Raw genomic sequence first — 17,556 nt, 5'->3', positions numbered from 1 at the left:
GTCATCTTTACCCTGATCCCTCTTCCCGAGCTCCCCAGTCGGCAGGTTCTCGGGCTCAGTTGTAAAGAATGAGAGGCAGGGCAGTCTCAGCTCCTGCCAGACTCACCCGGACTCCCAATCTCCCACAGAGAATGGAGATCCTTCCTACTAGTTCTTATTAAGAGTCACTGGGATGTACAAGTTCTTTCTCATTTGGATGATCAGTTTGAAAAAGACAGCATCATATTTGACTCCTTTTTTTGGCCACACCATGCAGCAAGTGTGATCTTAGTTCCCCAACCAGGGATCGAACCTGCGGCCCCTGCAGTGGAAGCTCAGAGTCTTAACCGCTGGACCACCAGGGAACTCCCTTGACTCTATTCTGTACAAATGATCCTAGAGCCTTGTCTCCCGTTCATGGTGCCTGTGGGGAGCCTGTCAAGAGAGGCTGACACAGGAGATGGGGGGAAGGAAGAGGGGAGGGAAGCAGGCATCCAGCTGCAGGCCCACTGCCCCACGGGGACGTCTGTGCGTGGTCAGGGTCATTCGCATCACACCCCATTTACCTTCCGCCCCGATGGACACCAGCTTCACACCTTTGCTGGCTATGTAATCCAAGGCTTTGTTGACGTTAGCGATTTTGTGGAATCGCATTTTTCCTCGGTCAGGTTTGGGCAGCCTTTCCCCTGTTGGATGAAGAAAGAATCATGTAGACACAGAGAAAGGAGACCCTTGATGCAGAATCAAGATGCCAAAATTCAGAGTCCGTGCCCTCCTTAAATGGGAATCATTATTTGACTGTTCCTTATGTGTTCTCGGTTTCTGCAAATCACAGTACTTTCAAGGTCAAATGGACCAGAGGGGAGCTGTGCTATTAAGGCCATATGCTTTTCAGATTTGCTGGGAGAGTCCGGTTTGGTCTTTGAGCCAAAGTACGAATGAGTAAGAAAGAAGCTGGTTGGTGCCCCTGCAGCATTCAGAGGTGCTGACCAGCTGTGGGAGAAAGTCAGGGAGCTTCGTTCAAATCACAGGGCTCATCTCAGATGTGGAGTTACGAAGATACCTGGCCACCCTGCCCTCATCCTTCCCACTCACACCTCTTTAATTAAGCCTGATCCACTCTCCAGTCCACAGTCTAAACCAGCCAGCTGAAATTCAGGGCAAAGGATAACCCCTCTGGGACTTTAACTCCCGTTTTCAGAGTTCAGCCAACATGTACACTGGCCTTCGGCATGAAAGACAATTTCTGGAATACACACTAGCTGGACTTAGTGGAGAGGGCAGCCTGGTGGGCAGTCATATAAATATCATTTTCTCTTCTCTTATTCTGTTTTGAAGTGGGTGGTAGAAACATGATTTTAATAAGTCAATTTTAAACAGAATTCACTCCTTTTTTAGAACAGAAAAATAACTCCAGGCAGACCGCTCTTTGGAAAGGTTTGCTTTGCCAATAATACTATCTCCCCCAGCCAGGTTCAAAGGGAGCTTTTTTTAAAAAACAAAACAAAAACAAAAAAAACAGATGCGTATCTACTGCTCGGACATAGAAGTACATGTAAGATTGGGTATAACACGTATGAAAAATGTTTAAGACTCACCTGAGATGACTTCCAAAAGCAGCATGAGCTTAAGGCCATTCCGGAAGTCTTCCTCGATGTTCTCAATCTGAGTGCCAGCTTTTCTGAGGTGGGAGTTACACCAGGCAGTGAAGGTCTGCAACGAGAAGCAAACAGTGCTGAGCACAGCCCCGTCAGCACTCAGAGCCCCTCCACATGGACCATGCCTGACATCTTACACATCGTGGGGAGAACAGGAGGCTGGGGCATCCTGGACCTTTGAGAGAAAGCAGACCGAATTGGATGGAAAGCATGATTTGGGCCCTGAAGGTAAGATTTTAATAAACTTTCCTCTTTAGAGACCAAAAAAAATCATTTTTTGGGTCTAACCACCTGAGGAATTTTTGCCTTCAGTTTAGAAAGGTAACACATTTGGGATTAACATATACACACTACTATATATAAAATAGATAACCAACAAGGACCTACTGTATAGCACAGGGAACTACACTCAATATTTTATAATAACCTATAAGGGAAAAGAATATATATATATATAATATATATATATATATATAACTGAATCACTGTGCTGTATACCTGAAACTAACACATTGTAAATCAACTGTACTTCAATTAAAAAACTAATAAAATTTTTTTAAAAAGATACCATGTTTACACCTATGCCTTTGCCTTCTGAAAACCTCTTATTCTGTAGGAAATTAGGATGTGCTTATTCCCTGCATACAACAGAAATCAGCGTGCTTGCAGAATGGATGAATAAATTATGCTTAAAGAATGTTCAAAATGTCATACTTTAGAGCAGAGGGTGGGCGGCATTGTGCAGTAGAAAGGGGAAGAGAAGAGGGACCCATACCCACTAATTATCTACAACTAGTTTATCCTGGATGAACAACAGTTTTAAGCTAGTAACTGAATCAATTAAACAAATTTGCAGTATAGTCAATCATTAATAATAATAATAGTAGTAGTAGCAATAATAATGAACTCCTACTGGCATATTCCAGGTCCTGGGCTAGACCCCGGATTTCAAAGACAATTAGATACAGCCCTGCCCTGGAAGGGCTCAGAGGCTAGTCATGTTAACAAATAACTAGGGCAATATCAAGCAGAAAGATGAACTCTGTACTAAGTGGCATCCAAAGTCATTCTGTTTATTTTTCAAACTTCTTTTAACTTGGTTTCCACTTGTGCACTATTTCCTGCCAAAACCAGATTAGAAATGCTTCTGGCAGCTGCTGGCTAAGAATGCAAACTGTGCCCTTGTCACACAACAGCTGCTGGGCTCCGGAACAAAGCGCCCGCACGTTACGCTGCGGCGAGACAGACAAACAGGGTTTGTGTTATAGATGAGAAGATGAACCTCTCAAAAATAGAGTCTGTCCAAGCAAGACTACAAAAAGACACAGTTTTCCATAAAAATGATTTTTCTGGGTAATAAAAAGGATTTTCAAATCTGACGGATGGGCACTTATTTCAAGAAATATGTGATGGTATTTGCAGCAACATGGATGGACCTGGAGATGATCATACTAAGTGAAGTAAGTCAGAAAGAGAAAGACAAATACCATATGATATCACTTACATGCGGAATCTAAAATAGGACACAAATGAACTGATCTACAAAACAGAAAGAGACTCACAGATACAGATAACAGACTTCTGGTTGTCAAGGGGGAAGGGAGCTGGGGGAGGGATGGATTGGGAGTTTGGGGTTAGCAGATGCAAACTATTATATAGAGAATGGATAAAGAGCAAGGTCCTACTCTAGGATGAAGTGAGAGAGTAGCATGGACATATATACACTACCAAATGTAAAATAGCTAGTGGGAAGCAGCCGCATAGCACAGGGAGATCAGCTCAGTGCTTTGTGATCACCTAGAGGGGTGGGATAGGGAGGGTGGGATAGGGAGGGTGGGAGGGAGCCGCAAAAGGGAGGGGATATGGGGATATATGTATACGTATAGCTGATTCAATTTGTTATAAAGCAGAAACTAATACACCATTGTAAAGCGATTATACTCCAATAAAGATGTTAAAAAAAAAAAGGTCCTACTGTATAGCACAGGGAACTATATTCAATATTCTGTGATATACCATAATGGAAAAGAACATGAAAAAGAATGAATATAGATGTATAACTGAATCACTTTGCTGTACAGCAGAAATAAACACAACACTGTAAATCAACTGTACTTCAATAAAATAAATTTAAGAAAAAGAAATATGTGATGGTATTAAATTCTAGGACAAAAAGAAAATATAGATATTTTCTTGGATTTCCAATAATAAATGTTATTGTGAGAGCCAAAACTAATAGTTATTTCTCCTAAAACACATCTAAACTTTAGTCAGGTCTAAACAGAAGAGATACTCTAAGTCATATACTCTAGGTCTGCACCCAATCAATATGGTAGCCAGTAACCATACTTGGCTATTTAAATGTAATTAATTATAATGAAAGGAAATTAAAATTTTAGTTTCCCAGCTGTACAAGCCATCTTTCGAGTGTTCAAAAGCCACATGTGTACAAGCACATCTGTACTGGATGGTGCAGATGTGTACGGAACACTTCCAGCATCACAGAGAGTTCTATTGGACAGTGCTACTATACATAATCAAATTTTGTTTTTTGAAGCTAAGATTAACAAGAGTCTATTATTACCTGGGTTCAAAATTCAAGTGGTACAAAAAGGCGTAGAGTGGAAAGCCTCCCTCTCACTCCTGCTTCCAGCCACTGAGTTCCCTTCCCCAGAGGGAACAACAAAGAGATTCAGTGTCTTGTGTTTCTCTTCAACAATATTGTATACATACATAAACACAAAGGCACACACATCTTTTTTCTATCCCTTTAACACAAATCATAATATACACATTGTTCTGCACCTGGCTGTTTTACATTTTTTAAGAAAACTATAACCTAGGGTCATTCAATATCAGCAAAGAGCATTCCTTTTTATGGCTGCATAGTATTCCACTCTCGGGACTATACCACATTTTATTTTCTAACTAGCTCCTTGGATGGACATTTAGGTTGCTTCCAGATAACTAAGTTCATACAGTGAAAAACTTCCCAGGCCCCATTTTCAGCAAGCAAAACTACTTTAAAGGTTTTCTGTTTGTTTTTCTTTTTTTTTCACAATACCAAGACTAACCATATACATAACCTTTTGGGGAAGGCACAAGAGAACAGTGGGTTATGGAACTGACAGAGAAAAAATACAATGATATAAAATATTTATTGAATTATCTTTATCTATACTCTAATTAAAAATGGGCAGGGCTTCCCTGGTGCCGCAGTGGTTGGGAGCCCGCCTGCCGATGCAGGGGACACGGATTCGTGCCCCGGTCCGGGAGGATCCCGCATGCCGCAGAGCGGCTGCGCCCGTGAGCTATGGCCACTGAGCCTGCGCGTCCAGAGCCTGTGCTCTGCGACGGGAGGGGACGCAACGGTGAGAGGCCCGTGTACCGCAAAAAGAAAAAAAAAAAGGGGCAAATATTGCCAGTATAAATTACCTTATTACCATGTTATTTAAGCCCCTTCATAATATAAGTATCAGAAGCACTTCTGGATAGAACCCCAAAGCTTTTCATGAAATCAATGCAGGTTTCCTGACCCCCACTATGGAACACTGTGAACATCTGCTGGATACCACCGTTTTTTTTTTGGCCGTACACGGGCCTCTCACTGTTGTGGTCTCTCCCGTTGCAGAGCACAGACTCCAGATGCACAGGCCCAGTGGCCATGGCTCACAGGCCCAGCCGCTCCGTGGCATGTGGGATCTTCCCAGACCGGGGCACGAACCCGTGTCCCCCGCATCGGCAGGCAGACTCTCAACCACAGCTCCACCAGGGAAGCCCCTGGATACCACCTTTTTATAGGCATGCATGTGATGAAGGTAACTTACCACAGGTAATTATTTAGTTGTGCAAATCCAGAGAATGAACTGAATCTACCAGGTCAATTTTGTCAGTTAAGCCTAATGAAGTCTCGCTTTCTTTAATGAGTATTCCGAAGAGCCAATAAAGGTAGTGACTGACCAACTCAAATGCGAAAAAGGACCCCAAGGCTCTGTGATAATAGCTTGCAAAGAGGCCAGTGCACTCTGAAAAGGAATTTTAAGCTTTATTAGACTGTTTAATTTTCATTCTATTTACAGTTTCCATTACCATGGCCTACAGAGACTGTTCCTATGCCTTCCCCATTGTCCTCCGCTTCTGTGAAAATCCCGCTAATCGTGGAGGAGATAAAAACAAAAGCCATCACAGCAGCAACAAAATCCCACATATTGTACCTAAAAGACTTCTTTGTGGGGACTTCCCTGGTGGCGCAGTGGTTGGGAATCTGCCTGCCAATGCAGGGGACACGGGTTCAAGCCCTGGTTCGGGAAGATCCCACATGCCGCGGACCAACTAAGCCCATGCTCCACAACTACTGAGCCTGTGCTCTAGAGCCCGTGTGCCACAACTACTGAAGCCCACGTGCCTAGAGCCCATGCTCCACAACAAGAGAAGCCACTGCAATGAGAAGCCCTCGCACCACAACAAAAAGTAGGCCCCGCTCGCCACAACTAGAGAAAGCCCGTGCACAGCAAAGAAGACCCAGTGCAGACAAAAATAAAATTAATTAATTAAAAAAAAAAATTCTTTGTGGATTTTCTTGCTCTTTGATGGCAACATGCATCTTTAAGTTCCCTGTGAACTAAATCTGGGAGAAATCAAATGGAACCAATGTAGGTCCACGTGGTTTTGGAGGGAGGCTCCTTGGTTCAAACCAGATTAGGAAGGCAGGTGTCCTTTCTTAAAAGATATGGTGTTGGGCTTCCCTGGTGGCGCAGAGGTTGAGAGTCCGCCTGACGATGCAGGGGACGCGGGTTCATGCCCTGGTCCGGGAAGATCCCACATGCCGTGGAGCAGCTGGGCCTATGAGCCATGGCCGCTGAGCCTGCACGTCCAGAGCCTGTGCTCCGCAACGGGAGAGGCCACAACAGTGAGAGGCCCGCGTACCGCAAAAAAAAAAAATAAAGACATGGTGTTACAAACCAGACAGAGACCCTCAAGGAAAGAGGCCAACGTCTCCCCAGCCCAAAGCTCACCTCAGAAGCTGCCTCATCACATCTGAGGTCCTCCAACCTCCTCCCTTGCTTCCAACTCAAATCTTCCTCTACCTCTCTCCTAGAGAAGAGCTTCTTCCCTGCCCCTGTTCACCTAGTGATAAATACATACACTTTTTGCATCTTGAAAACAAGCACATAAAAAAAACTCTCAGGGGCTTCCCTGGTGGCGCAGTGGTTGAGAGTCCGCCTGCCAATGCAGGGGATGCGGGTTCGTGCCCGGGTCCGGGAAGATCCCACATGCCACGGAGCGGCTGGGCCCATGAGCCATGGCCGCTGAGCCTGCAAGTCCGGAGCCTGTGCTCCACAACAGGAGAGGCCACAACAGTGAGAGGCCCACGTACCGCAAAAAAACAAAAAAAGAAAAAAACCTCTCAGAGCCACACAAAGAGAACCAGGATGGGAAAGCATGAACCGCCTACCCACAGACAGGAAAGGCTGATGCTTCCAGTCCTTCTCACCCTTCAAAGACGCGCACGATAAAGGGAATGATGGACCTAGAGATGATCATACTAAGTGAAGTAAGCCAGACAGAGAAAGACAAATATCGTGATATTGCTTACATGTAAAATCTAAAAATAAAAAGTGATACAAATGAATTTATATACAAAACAGAAGTAGACTAACAGACATAGAAAACAAACTTACGGTTACCAAAGGGGAAACGGTGGGGGGAGGGATAAATTAGGAGTTTGGGGTTAAAAAATACACACTACTATATATAAAATAGGTAACCGACAAGGACCTATTATATAGCACAGGGAACTATACTAAATATTTTGTAATAACCTCTAAGGGAAAAGAATCTGAAAAATAGATATATATGTATCACTGAATCACTCTGCTGTACACCTGAAATTAACACAACATTGTAAATCAATTATACTTCAATAAAAATAAATAAATATATATGTATATATTAAAAAAAAAGCTAAGGGAACAAGTGTTCAAGTCACAGAGGAAAAGACGGAAAGGCATGGGAGTCACTGTCTCACTTTGTATATTCCTTAGGCAATGGGAGCAAATATTAGCATTTCTGCCTGAAACATACAGAATCATAACCCATGAGTCACTGGCCAGGATGGACAGTCCTGTGGGTGCAGACTGGTCTCCCTGCTCATACAGGACCCTCTCTGGTCATGGTACTGACACTCCAAACACAGGGAGCAGAGGAAGAGGGCCTGGGGGTTAAGGCCATGTGCCTGTGACTTATAGTATTCTGTTTTCCTGGGATAAGTCTGAAGGATACTCAAACAATCAGCGGTCACTGCCCCGTTATCTTCCTGAACATAATCTAAGAGATCCAGAAAATGCTCTTCAACCCCTGAAACATGGTGGTTGAGAAAAATGTCAGTTGGAATAACCAACACACGGAAGCAGCCTAAATGTCCATCAACAGAATAAAGGATAAAGAAGATGTGGTACATATATACAATGGAATATTAGCCATAAAAGAGAATGAAATAATGCCATCTGTAGCAACATGGGTGGACCTAGAGATTATCATACTAAGTGAAGTAAATCAGAAAGAAAAAGACGAATATCATATCACTTATATCTGGAATCTAAAATATGATACAAATGAACTTATCTGCAAAACAGAAACAGACTCACAGACATAGAGAACAGACTTCTGGTTACCAAAGAGGAAAGGTTGGGGGGAGGGGTAAATTAGGAGTTTGGGATTAACATAGATACACTACTATATATAAAATAGATGATCAACAAGGACCTACTGTATTGCACAGGGAACTCTACTCAATATTCTGTAATAACCTATATGAGAAAGAATCTGAAAAAAGAATGGATACATGTATACGTATAACTGAATCACTTTGCTGTACACCTGAAACACAACATTGTAAATCAACTATATTCCAATATAAAATAAAAATTTTAAAAAAAGAAAGAAAAATGTCAGTTGGAGGAGTTTTCCAGGAACATCTGTTAGCAAGAATTGCTACCCCCATTCAGAGGCCATACCTTCTTCCTTGAAGAACATACTAGCAAAGCCCCAAGTCCATAGGAATCCTAAGACCACTGTCTTTCTGAAAGTTAAATTATATGCCATGACAATCAATACAATGTGCTTAATGGCAAAAAAGCACTTATTAAAAAAAAAGGGACTTCCCTGGTGGTCCAATGGTTAGGACTCTGCGCTTCCACTGCAGGTGACGCGGGTTTGATCCCTGGTCAGGGAACTGAGATCCCACATGCCGTGCAGAGGAGAAGAAAAGAAAAAGCACTTATGTCCTCACTGAAATATTGAGATAAGCTTGAGTTACTGACCGTCATGCATTCGTATTTGGTTTCTATATAAGTTAATTAAGTCAGTTAATTCTACAGACACAACAACCTACATTGTAGACTATTCCAAAGAGAGAAGGGAAACAAGGTCTTTTAAATCAAAATGAGTAATATCTGTGATTATATATATTGTTTAAATAACACAAGTTTGCATCTCTACCTGGAAAAGATTATCACCTGGAGACACAAATAAGAACCAAAAAGATCAATCCTGAATCTGACACGGTCCTCTGAGTTTGAGTCCATCTCATACCATCAGTTAATTATTAATTCTTCTAGCAATAAGGCTCTAGGGTTGGGCTGGCTCCTATAAGACTATCCCTGTTCAATTTACTATTCCATTTTCTCCAAACAAAAATCTGGCAACACAACAGCTATCAATTTCTTTTATACTCTGTTAACCAGCTTTTATTTTCATAATAACTGCATAAAATACTAATTAGAGGTCACATTTCCTAACATGGAGACTCACTACAGCCACTGGGTGTTTCTGAACAAAATAGAACAGGGTTTACTGAGGGCTGGGACGTTCGGGCAGAGCCTGCAGCATGAAGCTCAGGATAGGCAAGCCCGAACAATTTTCAGCTTTTAAATCCACTAATTATAAAACAGCATTGTCACTGGGAGTCTGGGGTTAACAGATGCAAACTTTTATATATAGAATGGTTAACAATAAGGTCCTACTGTCTAGCACAGAGAACTATATATGTGTGTGTGTGTGTAGCTGAATCACTTTGCTATACAGCAGAAATTAACACAACACTGTAAATCAACTATACATCAAAAAAAAAGAAAAACAGCATTGTCTATCAGGTCTAAACAGGTCTAAACAGGTTTGGGGCACCATCAGAGTGTTCTACAATTTTGAGTTTGCTTATCACTTACTGTTCTCAGAGAGTAAAGACATCAAGTGGCTAGCATGGCGATTCCTGGCCTGCATCCTATGGATGGGACAACTGAGCCCCACGTGAGCAGGGGCAGTAGTCCCTGAGAGGGAGCAGGGAGGGCAGGTGGAGCCCAGTTCCGCCCACAGTCGTGGCTCAAACTCGGATTCTATTTCTGACTCTGACACCATGCAATTATTTGTCCTTCATGTCCTGACACCTTCCCAGCTATCAAAAAATTGTCATGATCAACTTAATGAAACACTTCAAAAGGTTACCAGGAGGAGAAGAAATACAAAGGCCAGCTGGGCCACACGACCTATTATCACAGTGGTTCTGAACAGCCTCCCATGAAAAACTGTTGAAAACCACAGCTCTGTTAAGCTGATTTTCTAAAAATGCTCCATTTGTTTTTCTATTTACAATAATCACTATAAACAGTGTCTTCTTTTCTACTTCACAAACTCTCAATTTGCCAGGATCCCTCCTAATCGCTTTCCTTGTTCTTTTTAAATATTCAAAAAGTAAGGCAGGGGTGCAGGTGTCTAGAAAGATGCACACATTTTGTAAGGGAGAAGGGGAGCAGCTCCAGCATTTAAGAAAGGACACACTGCCCTCCTGAAGGGCAGGAAGCCGCTCCTTTGAGAGGGCAGAAATTCCTGCAAACCATGTGGCTGGCAGAAGCAGATGTGCTGGTTCACCGCAAAGCTTCACCACCCCTCAGCCAGAAAGACCCTGACCCACAAATCACAGGGGGAATAGCACTGGGTGAGCCTGGACAATGCCACAACGCCCAGAAAAATGGCCACTCCAGCATCACATCAGAAAAAATCAGTAGAATGCCCTTAAACTGAAAGATTCAGACACTCAACCATCTTTAAATAAAAGGTGTTTCTCAGGATCACAGACATAGAGAACAGACTGGTGGTTGCCAAGGGAGAGGGGGTTGGAGGAGGGATGGAGCAGGAGGTTGGGATTAGCAGACTTAAGCTATTATACATAGAATGGATAAACAACAAGGTCCTACTGTAGAGCACAGGGAATTATATACAACATCCTATGAGAAACCATAATGGAAAAGAATATATATGTACAACTGAATCACTTTGCTGTTCAGCAGTAATTAGCACAACACTGTAAATCAACTATACTTCAATTAAAAAAAAAAAACACCAGGGGCTTCCCTGGTGGCGCAGTGGTTGAGAGTCTGCCTGCCGATGCAGGGGATGCGGGTTCATGCCCCAGTCCGGGGGGGGATCCCACATGCCGTGGAGCGGCTGGGCCCGTGAGCCATGGCCGCTGAGCCTGTGCGTCCGGAGCCTGTGCTCTGCAACGGGAGAGGCCACAACAATGAGAGACCGGCATACCGCCAAAACAAAACAAAACAAAAAAAAACACCCCAAAATTTTTTTAATGTAAATTGCCAAAAAATAAAATGGTGTTTCTGCTGGAGTTTATACTAACATTAGGATAGTTCTCTGGACCCAGCAGTCACTCAACAGTTGTCACCGACTGTTCAGCACAGTGAACGCTGAATAATCATCTGATGTTGAAAACATTCCAAACCTTCAAGGTTACCAAGCACCCAAGTACACTTCTCAACTACAGACATTTAAAAAATTGAATCAAAGCAAGAAATACGTAAGCAGAAGAGTGTTCCTTCTAAGGATGCTGCATGTGCTACAATCAATTACCAGGTATCTCGGAAGCCCATTTGGGGCCCTCCTGTTCTCGTAACTGGCATAACCAGGCAGCTAACGACACGGTGGGCAGCCCTTTTCTTCTCCACCACAAATCTCTGCTTAGTCTCCAAGATCCTGCTGCATAACATGGCATGCAACAGCTCAGTTTAGCAGCCCCTAAAAAACAGCAACCCTAAAATCCAAAGCCTGGCTCTGTGACCAGCTCAGCATCTGGTGTGGGTAAGTCAGCTCATCTCTCCTGTGGCTTATTATTTTCCTTTTCTTTTCTTTTCATTTTCTTTTTAATTTTTTTTAACATCTTTATTGCAGTATAATTGCTTTACAATGTTGTGTTAGTTTCTGCCGTATAACAAAGTGAATCAGCTATACGTATACATATATCCCCATATCTCCTCCTTCTTCTGTCTCCCTCCCACCCTCCCTATCCCACCCCTCTAGGTGGTCACAAAGCACAGAGCTGATCTCCCTGTGCTATGCGGCTGCTTCCCACTAGTTATCTATTTTACATTTGGTAGTGTATATATGTCCATGCCACTCTCTCACTTTGTTCCAGCTTAACCTTACCCTCCCTGTGTCCTCAAGTCCATTCTCTACGTCTGTGTCTTTATTCCTGTCCTGCCCCTAGGTTCTATATAACCTATTTTTTTTTGATTCTATATATATGTGTTAGCATATGGTATTTGTTTTTCTCTTTCTGACTTACTTCACTCTGTATGACAGACTCTAGGTCCATCCACTTCACTACAAATAACTCAATTTCGTTTCTTTTTATGGCTGAGTAATGTTCCATTCTATGTATGTGCCACATCTTCTCTATCCATTCATCTGTCGATGGACACTTAGGTTGCTTCCATGTCCTAGCTATTGTAAATAGTGCTGCAATGAACATTGGGGTACATGACTCTTTTTGAATTACAGGTTACTCAGGATATATACCCAGTAGTGGGATTGCTGGGTCATATGGTAGTTCTATTTGTAGTTTTTTAAGGAACCTCCATACTGTTCTCCATAGTGGCTGTATCAATTTACATTCCCACCAACAGTGCAGAGGGTTCCCTTTCCTCCACACCCTCTCCAGCATTTATTGTTTGTAGATTTTTTGTTGATGGCCATTCTGACCAGTGTGAGGTGATACCTCACTGTAGTTTTGATTTGCATCTCTCTAATGATTAGTGATGCAGAGCATCCTTTCATGTGTTTGTTGGCGATCTGTATATCTTCTTTGGAGAAATGTCTATTGAGTTCTTCTGCCCATTTTCGGATTGGGCTGTTTGTTTTTTTGATAATGTGCTGCATGAGGGGCTTGTATATTTTGGAGATTAATCCTTTGTCAGTTGCTTCATTTGCAAATATTTTCTCCCATTCTGAGGGTTGTATTTTGGTCTTGTTTATGGTTTCCTTTGCTGTGCAAAAGCTTTGACGTTTCATTGGGTCCCATTTGTTTATTTTTGTTTTTATTTCCATTTCTCTAGGAGGTGGGTCAAAAAGGATCTTGCTGTGATTTATGTCATAGAGTGTTCTGCCTGTGTTTTCCCCTAAGAGTTTGATAGTGTCTGCCTTACACTTAAGTCTTTAATCCATTCTGATTTTATTTTTGTGTATGGTGTTAGGGAGTTCATTCTTTTACATGTAGCTGTCCAGTTTTCCCAGCACCACTTATTGAAGAGGCTGTCTTTTCTCCATTGTATACTCTTGCCTCCTTTATCAAAGATAAGGTGACCATATGTGCGTGGGTTTATTTCTGGGCTTTCTATCCTGTTCCATTGATCTATATTTCTATTTTTGTGCCAGTACCATACTGTCTTGATTACTGTAGCTTTGTAGTATAGTCTGAAGTCAGGGAGCCTGATTCCTCCAGCTCCGTTTTTCTTTCTCAACATTGCTTGGGCTATTCAGGGTCTCTGGTGTTTCCATACAAATTGTGAAATTTTTTGTTCTAGTTCTGTGAAAAATGCCAGTGGTAGTTTGATAGGGATTGCGTTGAATCTGCAGATTGCTTTGGGTAGTATAGTCATTTTCACAATGCTGATTCTTCCAACCCAAGAACATTGTATATCTCTCCATCTGTTTGTATCATTTTTAATTTCTTTCATCAGTGTCTTATAGTTTTCTGCATACAGGTCTTTTGTCTCCTTAGGTAGGTTTATTCCTAGCTATTTTATTGTTTTTGTTGCAGTGGTAAATGGGAGTGTTTCCGTAATTTCTGTTTCAGATTTTTCATCATTAGTGTATAGGAATGCAAAATGTTTCTGTGCCTTAATTTTGTATCCTGCTACTTTACCAAATTCATTGATTAGCTCTAGTAGTCTTCCGGTAGCATCTTTAGGATTCTCTATGCATAGTATCATGTCATCTGCGAACAGTGACAGTTTTATTTCTTCTTTTCCAATTTGGATTCCTTTGATTTCTTTTTCTTCTCTGATTGCTGCGGCTAAAACTTCTGAAACTACGTTGAATAATAGTGGTGCGAGTGGGAAACCTTGTCTTGTTCCTGATCTTAGTGGAAATGTTCTCAGTTTTTCACCACTGGGAATGATACTGGCTGTGGGTTTGTCATATGTGGCCTTTATTATGTTGAGGTAACTTCCCTCTATGCCTACTTTCTGAAGGGTTTTTATCATAAATGGGTGTTGAGTTTTTTCAAAAGCTTTTGCTGCATCTACTGAGAGGATCATATGGTTTTTATTCTTCAATTTATTAATATGGTGTATCACATTGATTGATTTGTGTATATTGGAGAATCCTTGCATTCCTGGGATAAACCCCAGTTGATCATGGTGTATGATCCTTTAATGTGCTGTTGGATTCTGTTTGCTAGTATTTTGTTGAGGATTTTTGCATCTATGTTCATCAGTGATACTGGCCTGTAGTTTTCTTTTTTTGTGACATCTTTGTCTGGTTTTTTTTAGCCATACGCGGGCCTCTCACTGTTGTGGCCTCTCCCGTTGCGGAGCACAGGCTCCGGACGCACAGGCCCAGCAGCCATGGCTCACGGGCCCAGCTGCTCCGCGGCATGTGGGATCTTCCCAGACTGAGGCACAAACCCGTGTCCTCTGCATTGGCAGGCGGACCCTCAACCACTGCGCCACCAGGGAAGCCCTGTCTGGTTTTGGTATCACGGTGATGGTGGCCTCGTAGAATGAGTTTGGGAGTGTTCCTCCCTCTGCTATATTTTGGAAGAGTTTGAGAAGGATAGGTGTTAGCTCCCCTCTAAATGTTGAGAGAATTTACCTGTGAAGCCATCTGATCCTGGACTTTTGTTTGTTAGAAGATTTTTAATCACAGTTTCAATTTCCGTGCTTGTGACTGGTCTGTTTATATTTCCTATTTCTTCCTGGTTCACTCTCAGAATGTTGTGCTTTTCTAAGAATTTGTCCATTTCTTCCAGGTTGTCCATTTTATTGGCATATAGTTGCTTGTAGTAATCTCTCATGATCCTTTGTATTTCTTCAGTGTCAGTTGTTACTTCTCCTTTTTCATTTCTAATTCTGTTGATTTGAGTCTTTTCCCTTTTCTTCTTCTCTGAGTCTGGCTAATGGTTTATCAATTTCATGTTCTCAACAAACCAGCTTTTAGTTTTATTGATCTTTGCTATTGTGTCCTTCATTTCTTTTTCATTTATTTCTGATCTGATATTTATGATTACTTTCCTTCTGCTAACTTTGGGGTTTTTTTGTTCTTCTTTCTCTAATTGCTTTAGGTGTAAGCTTAGGTTGTTGAGATTTTTCTTGTTTCTTGAGGTATGATTGTATCGCTATAAACTCCTCTCTTAGAACTGCTTTTGCTGCATCCCATAGGTTTTGCATTGTTGTGCTTTCATTGCCATTTGTTTCTAGGTATTTTTTTATTTCCTCTTTGATTTCTTCAGTGATCTCTTGGTTATTTAGTATTGTTTAGCCTCCATGTGTTTGTATTTTTTACAGTTTTCTTCCTGTAACTGATATCTAGTCTCATAGCATTGTGGTTGGAAAAGATACTTGATATGATTTCTTTTATTTTTTAAATTTATTTATTATTTATTTTTGGCTGTGTTGGCTCTCTGTTGCTGCATGCGGGCTTTATTTAGTTGCAGTGAGCAGGGGCTACTCTTCGTTGTGGTATATGGGCTTCTCTAGTTGTGGAGCATGGGCTCTAGGCAAGCGGGCTCAGTAGTTGTGGCTTATAGGCTCTAGATAGAGCACAGGCTCAGTAGTTGTGGCGCATGGGCTTAGTTCCTCTGTAGCATGTGGGATCTTCCCAGACCAGGGCTCGAACCCGTATCCACTACATTGGCAGGCAGATTCTTAACCTCTGTGCCACCAGGGAAGTCCCTTGATGATTTCAATTTTCTTAAATTTACCAAGGCTTGATTTGTGACCCAAGATATGATCCATCTTGGAGAATGTTCCATGAGCACTTCAGAAGAAAGTGGATTCTGTTGTTTTTGGATGGAATGTCCTATAAATATCAATTAAGTCCATGCTGTTTAATGTATCATTTAAAGCTTGTGTTTCCTTATTTATTTTCAGTTTGGATGATCTGTCCATTGGTGAAAGTGGGGTGCTAAATCTCCTACTATGATTGTGTTACTGTCAATTTCCCCTTTTGTGGCTGTTAGCATTTGCCTTATGTATTGAGGTGCTCCTATATCGGGTGCATAAATATTTACAATTCTTATATCTTCTTCTTGGATTGATTCCTTGATCATTATGTAGTGTCCTTCTTTGTCTCTTGTAATAGTCTTTATTTTAAAGTCTATTTTGTCTGATATGAGAATTGCTACTCCAGCTTTCTTTTGATTTCCATTTGCATGGAAGATCTTTTTCCAATCCCCTTCCTTTCAGTCTGTATGTGTCCCTAGGTCTGAAGTGGGTCTCTTATAGACAGCATATATACAGGTCTTGTTTGTGTATCCATTCAGCCAGTCCGTGTCTTTTGGTTGGAACATTTAAGCCATTTCCATTTAAGGTAATTATCAATATGTATGTTCCTATTACCATTTTGTTAATTGTTTTGGGTTTGTTATTGTAGGTCTTTTCCTTCTCTTGTGTTTCCTGCCTAGGGAAGTTCCTTTAGCATTTGTTGTAAAGCTGGTTTGGTGGTGCTGAATTCTCTTAGCTTCTGCTTGTCTGTAAAGGTTTTAATTTCTCCATCGAATCTGAATGAGATCCTTGCTGAGCAGAGTAATCTTCGTTGTAGGTTTTTCCCTTTCATCACTTTAAATATGTCCTGCCACTCCCTTCTAGCTTGAAGAGTTTCTGCTGAAAGATCAGCTGTTAACCTTGTGGAGATTGCCTTGTATGTTATTTGTTGCTTTTCCCTTGCTGCTTTTAGTATTTTTTCTGTGTATTTAATTTTTGATAATGTGATTAATATGTGTCTTAGAGTGTTTCTCCTTGGATTTATCCTGTATTCTTTCCATTTTATTGAAGTACAGTTGATTTACAATGTTGTGTTAATTTCTGCTGTACAGCAAAGTGACTCAGTTATACATATATGCTTTTTCATATTCTTTTCCACTATGGTTTATTACAGGATATTAAATATAGTTCCCTGTTTTATACAGTAGGACCTTGTTGTTTTCCATCCTATATTAATAGTTTGCCTCTGCTAATCATGTGGCTTATTTCTTCCCCTAAGCAATGCACCATGAACCTAATTCGATGAGTTGGCTGGGAAGTGTGATGAATTGTAAGGGACTGGAAAATATTTTGCAAATATAAATGCTACAGGAACACACACAGAAATACCAGCAGTCGGTGGTGGCAATTCAAAGAAACCTGAAGTGCTTACAATGGAAATGGAAGTAAGTCATCACATAGAAAAATGAAGACAGCCCATGGTCACAATTTATGTCTACTTGAACAGAGGAGATATTCCACCTCTGATAACTGAACATAAACATGCTGTCACTCAGCACATTTCATAGCCTACTGCTGTACACAGAGAAGGATACAAGGAGGTCTGTGATCCAAGAAGCCAGAACCATGCCAGGTCTCCATCTTTGCTGGTT

The 17,556-nt window shown here is 41.5% G+C and overlaps 1 protein-coding gene across 1 annotated transcript in view; it reads right to left on the bottom strand.

The window, feature by feature from the left end:
• The window catches only part of ACTN2 (actinin alpha 2), a 76,603-nt gene that overhangs the window by 39,838 nt on the left and 19,209 nt on the right, over positions 1-17,556 (bottom strand). Inside the window, exons 2-3 of the mRNA XM_032609115.1 lie at positions 1,578-1,692; positions 546-665 (exon numbers count right to left, since the gene is read on the bottom strand). Of these exons, the coding sequence (XP_032465006.1) occupies positions 546-665; positions 1,578-1,692 (235 nt within the window). The remainder of the gene's footprint in view (positions 1-545; positions 666-1,577; positions 1,693-17,556) is intronic.

This window comes from Phocoena sinus, chromosome 16, assembly GCF_008692025.1.
Source record: "Phocoena sinus isolate mPhoSin1 chromosome 16, mPhoSin1.pri, whole genome shotgun sequence".
In the NCBI taxonomy this organism is placed as follows: domain Eukaryota; kingdom Metazoa; phylum Chordata; class Mammalia; order Artiodactyla; family Phocoenidae; genus Phocoena; species Phocoena sinus.
Note: the sequence above shows the minus strand (reverse complement) of the source record. Positions and strands in the feature narration are given on the sequence as shown.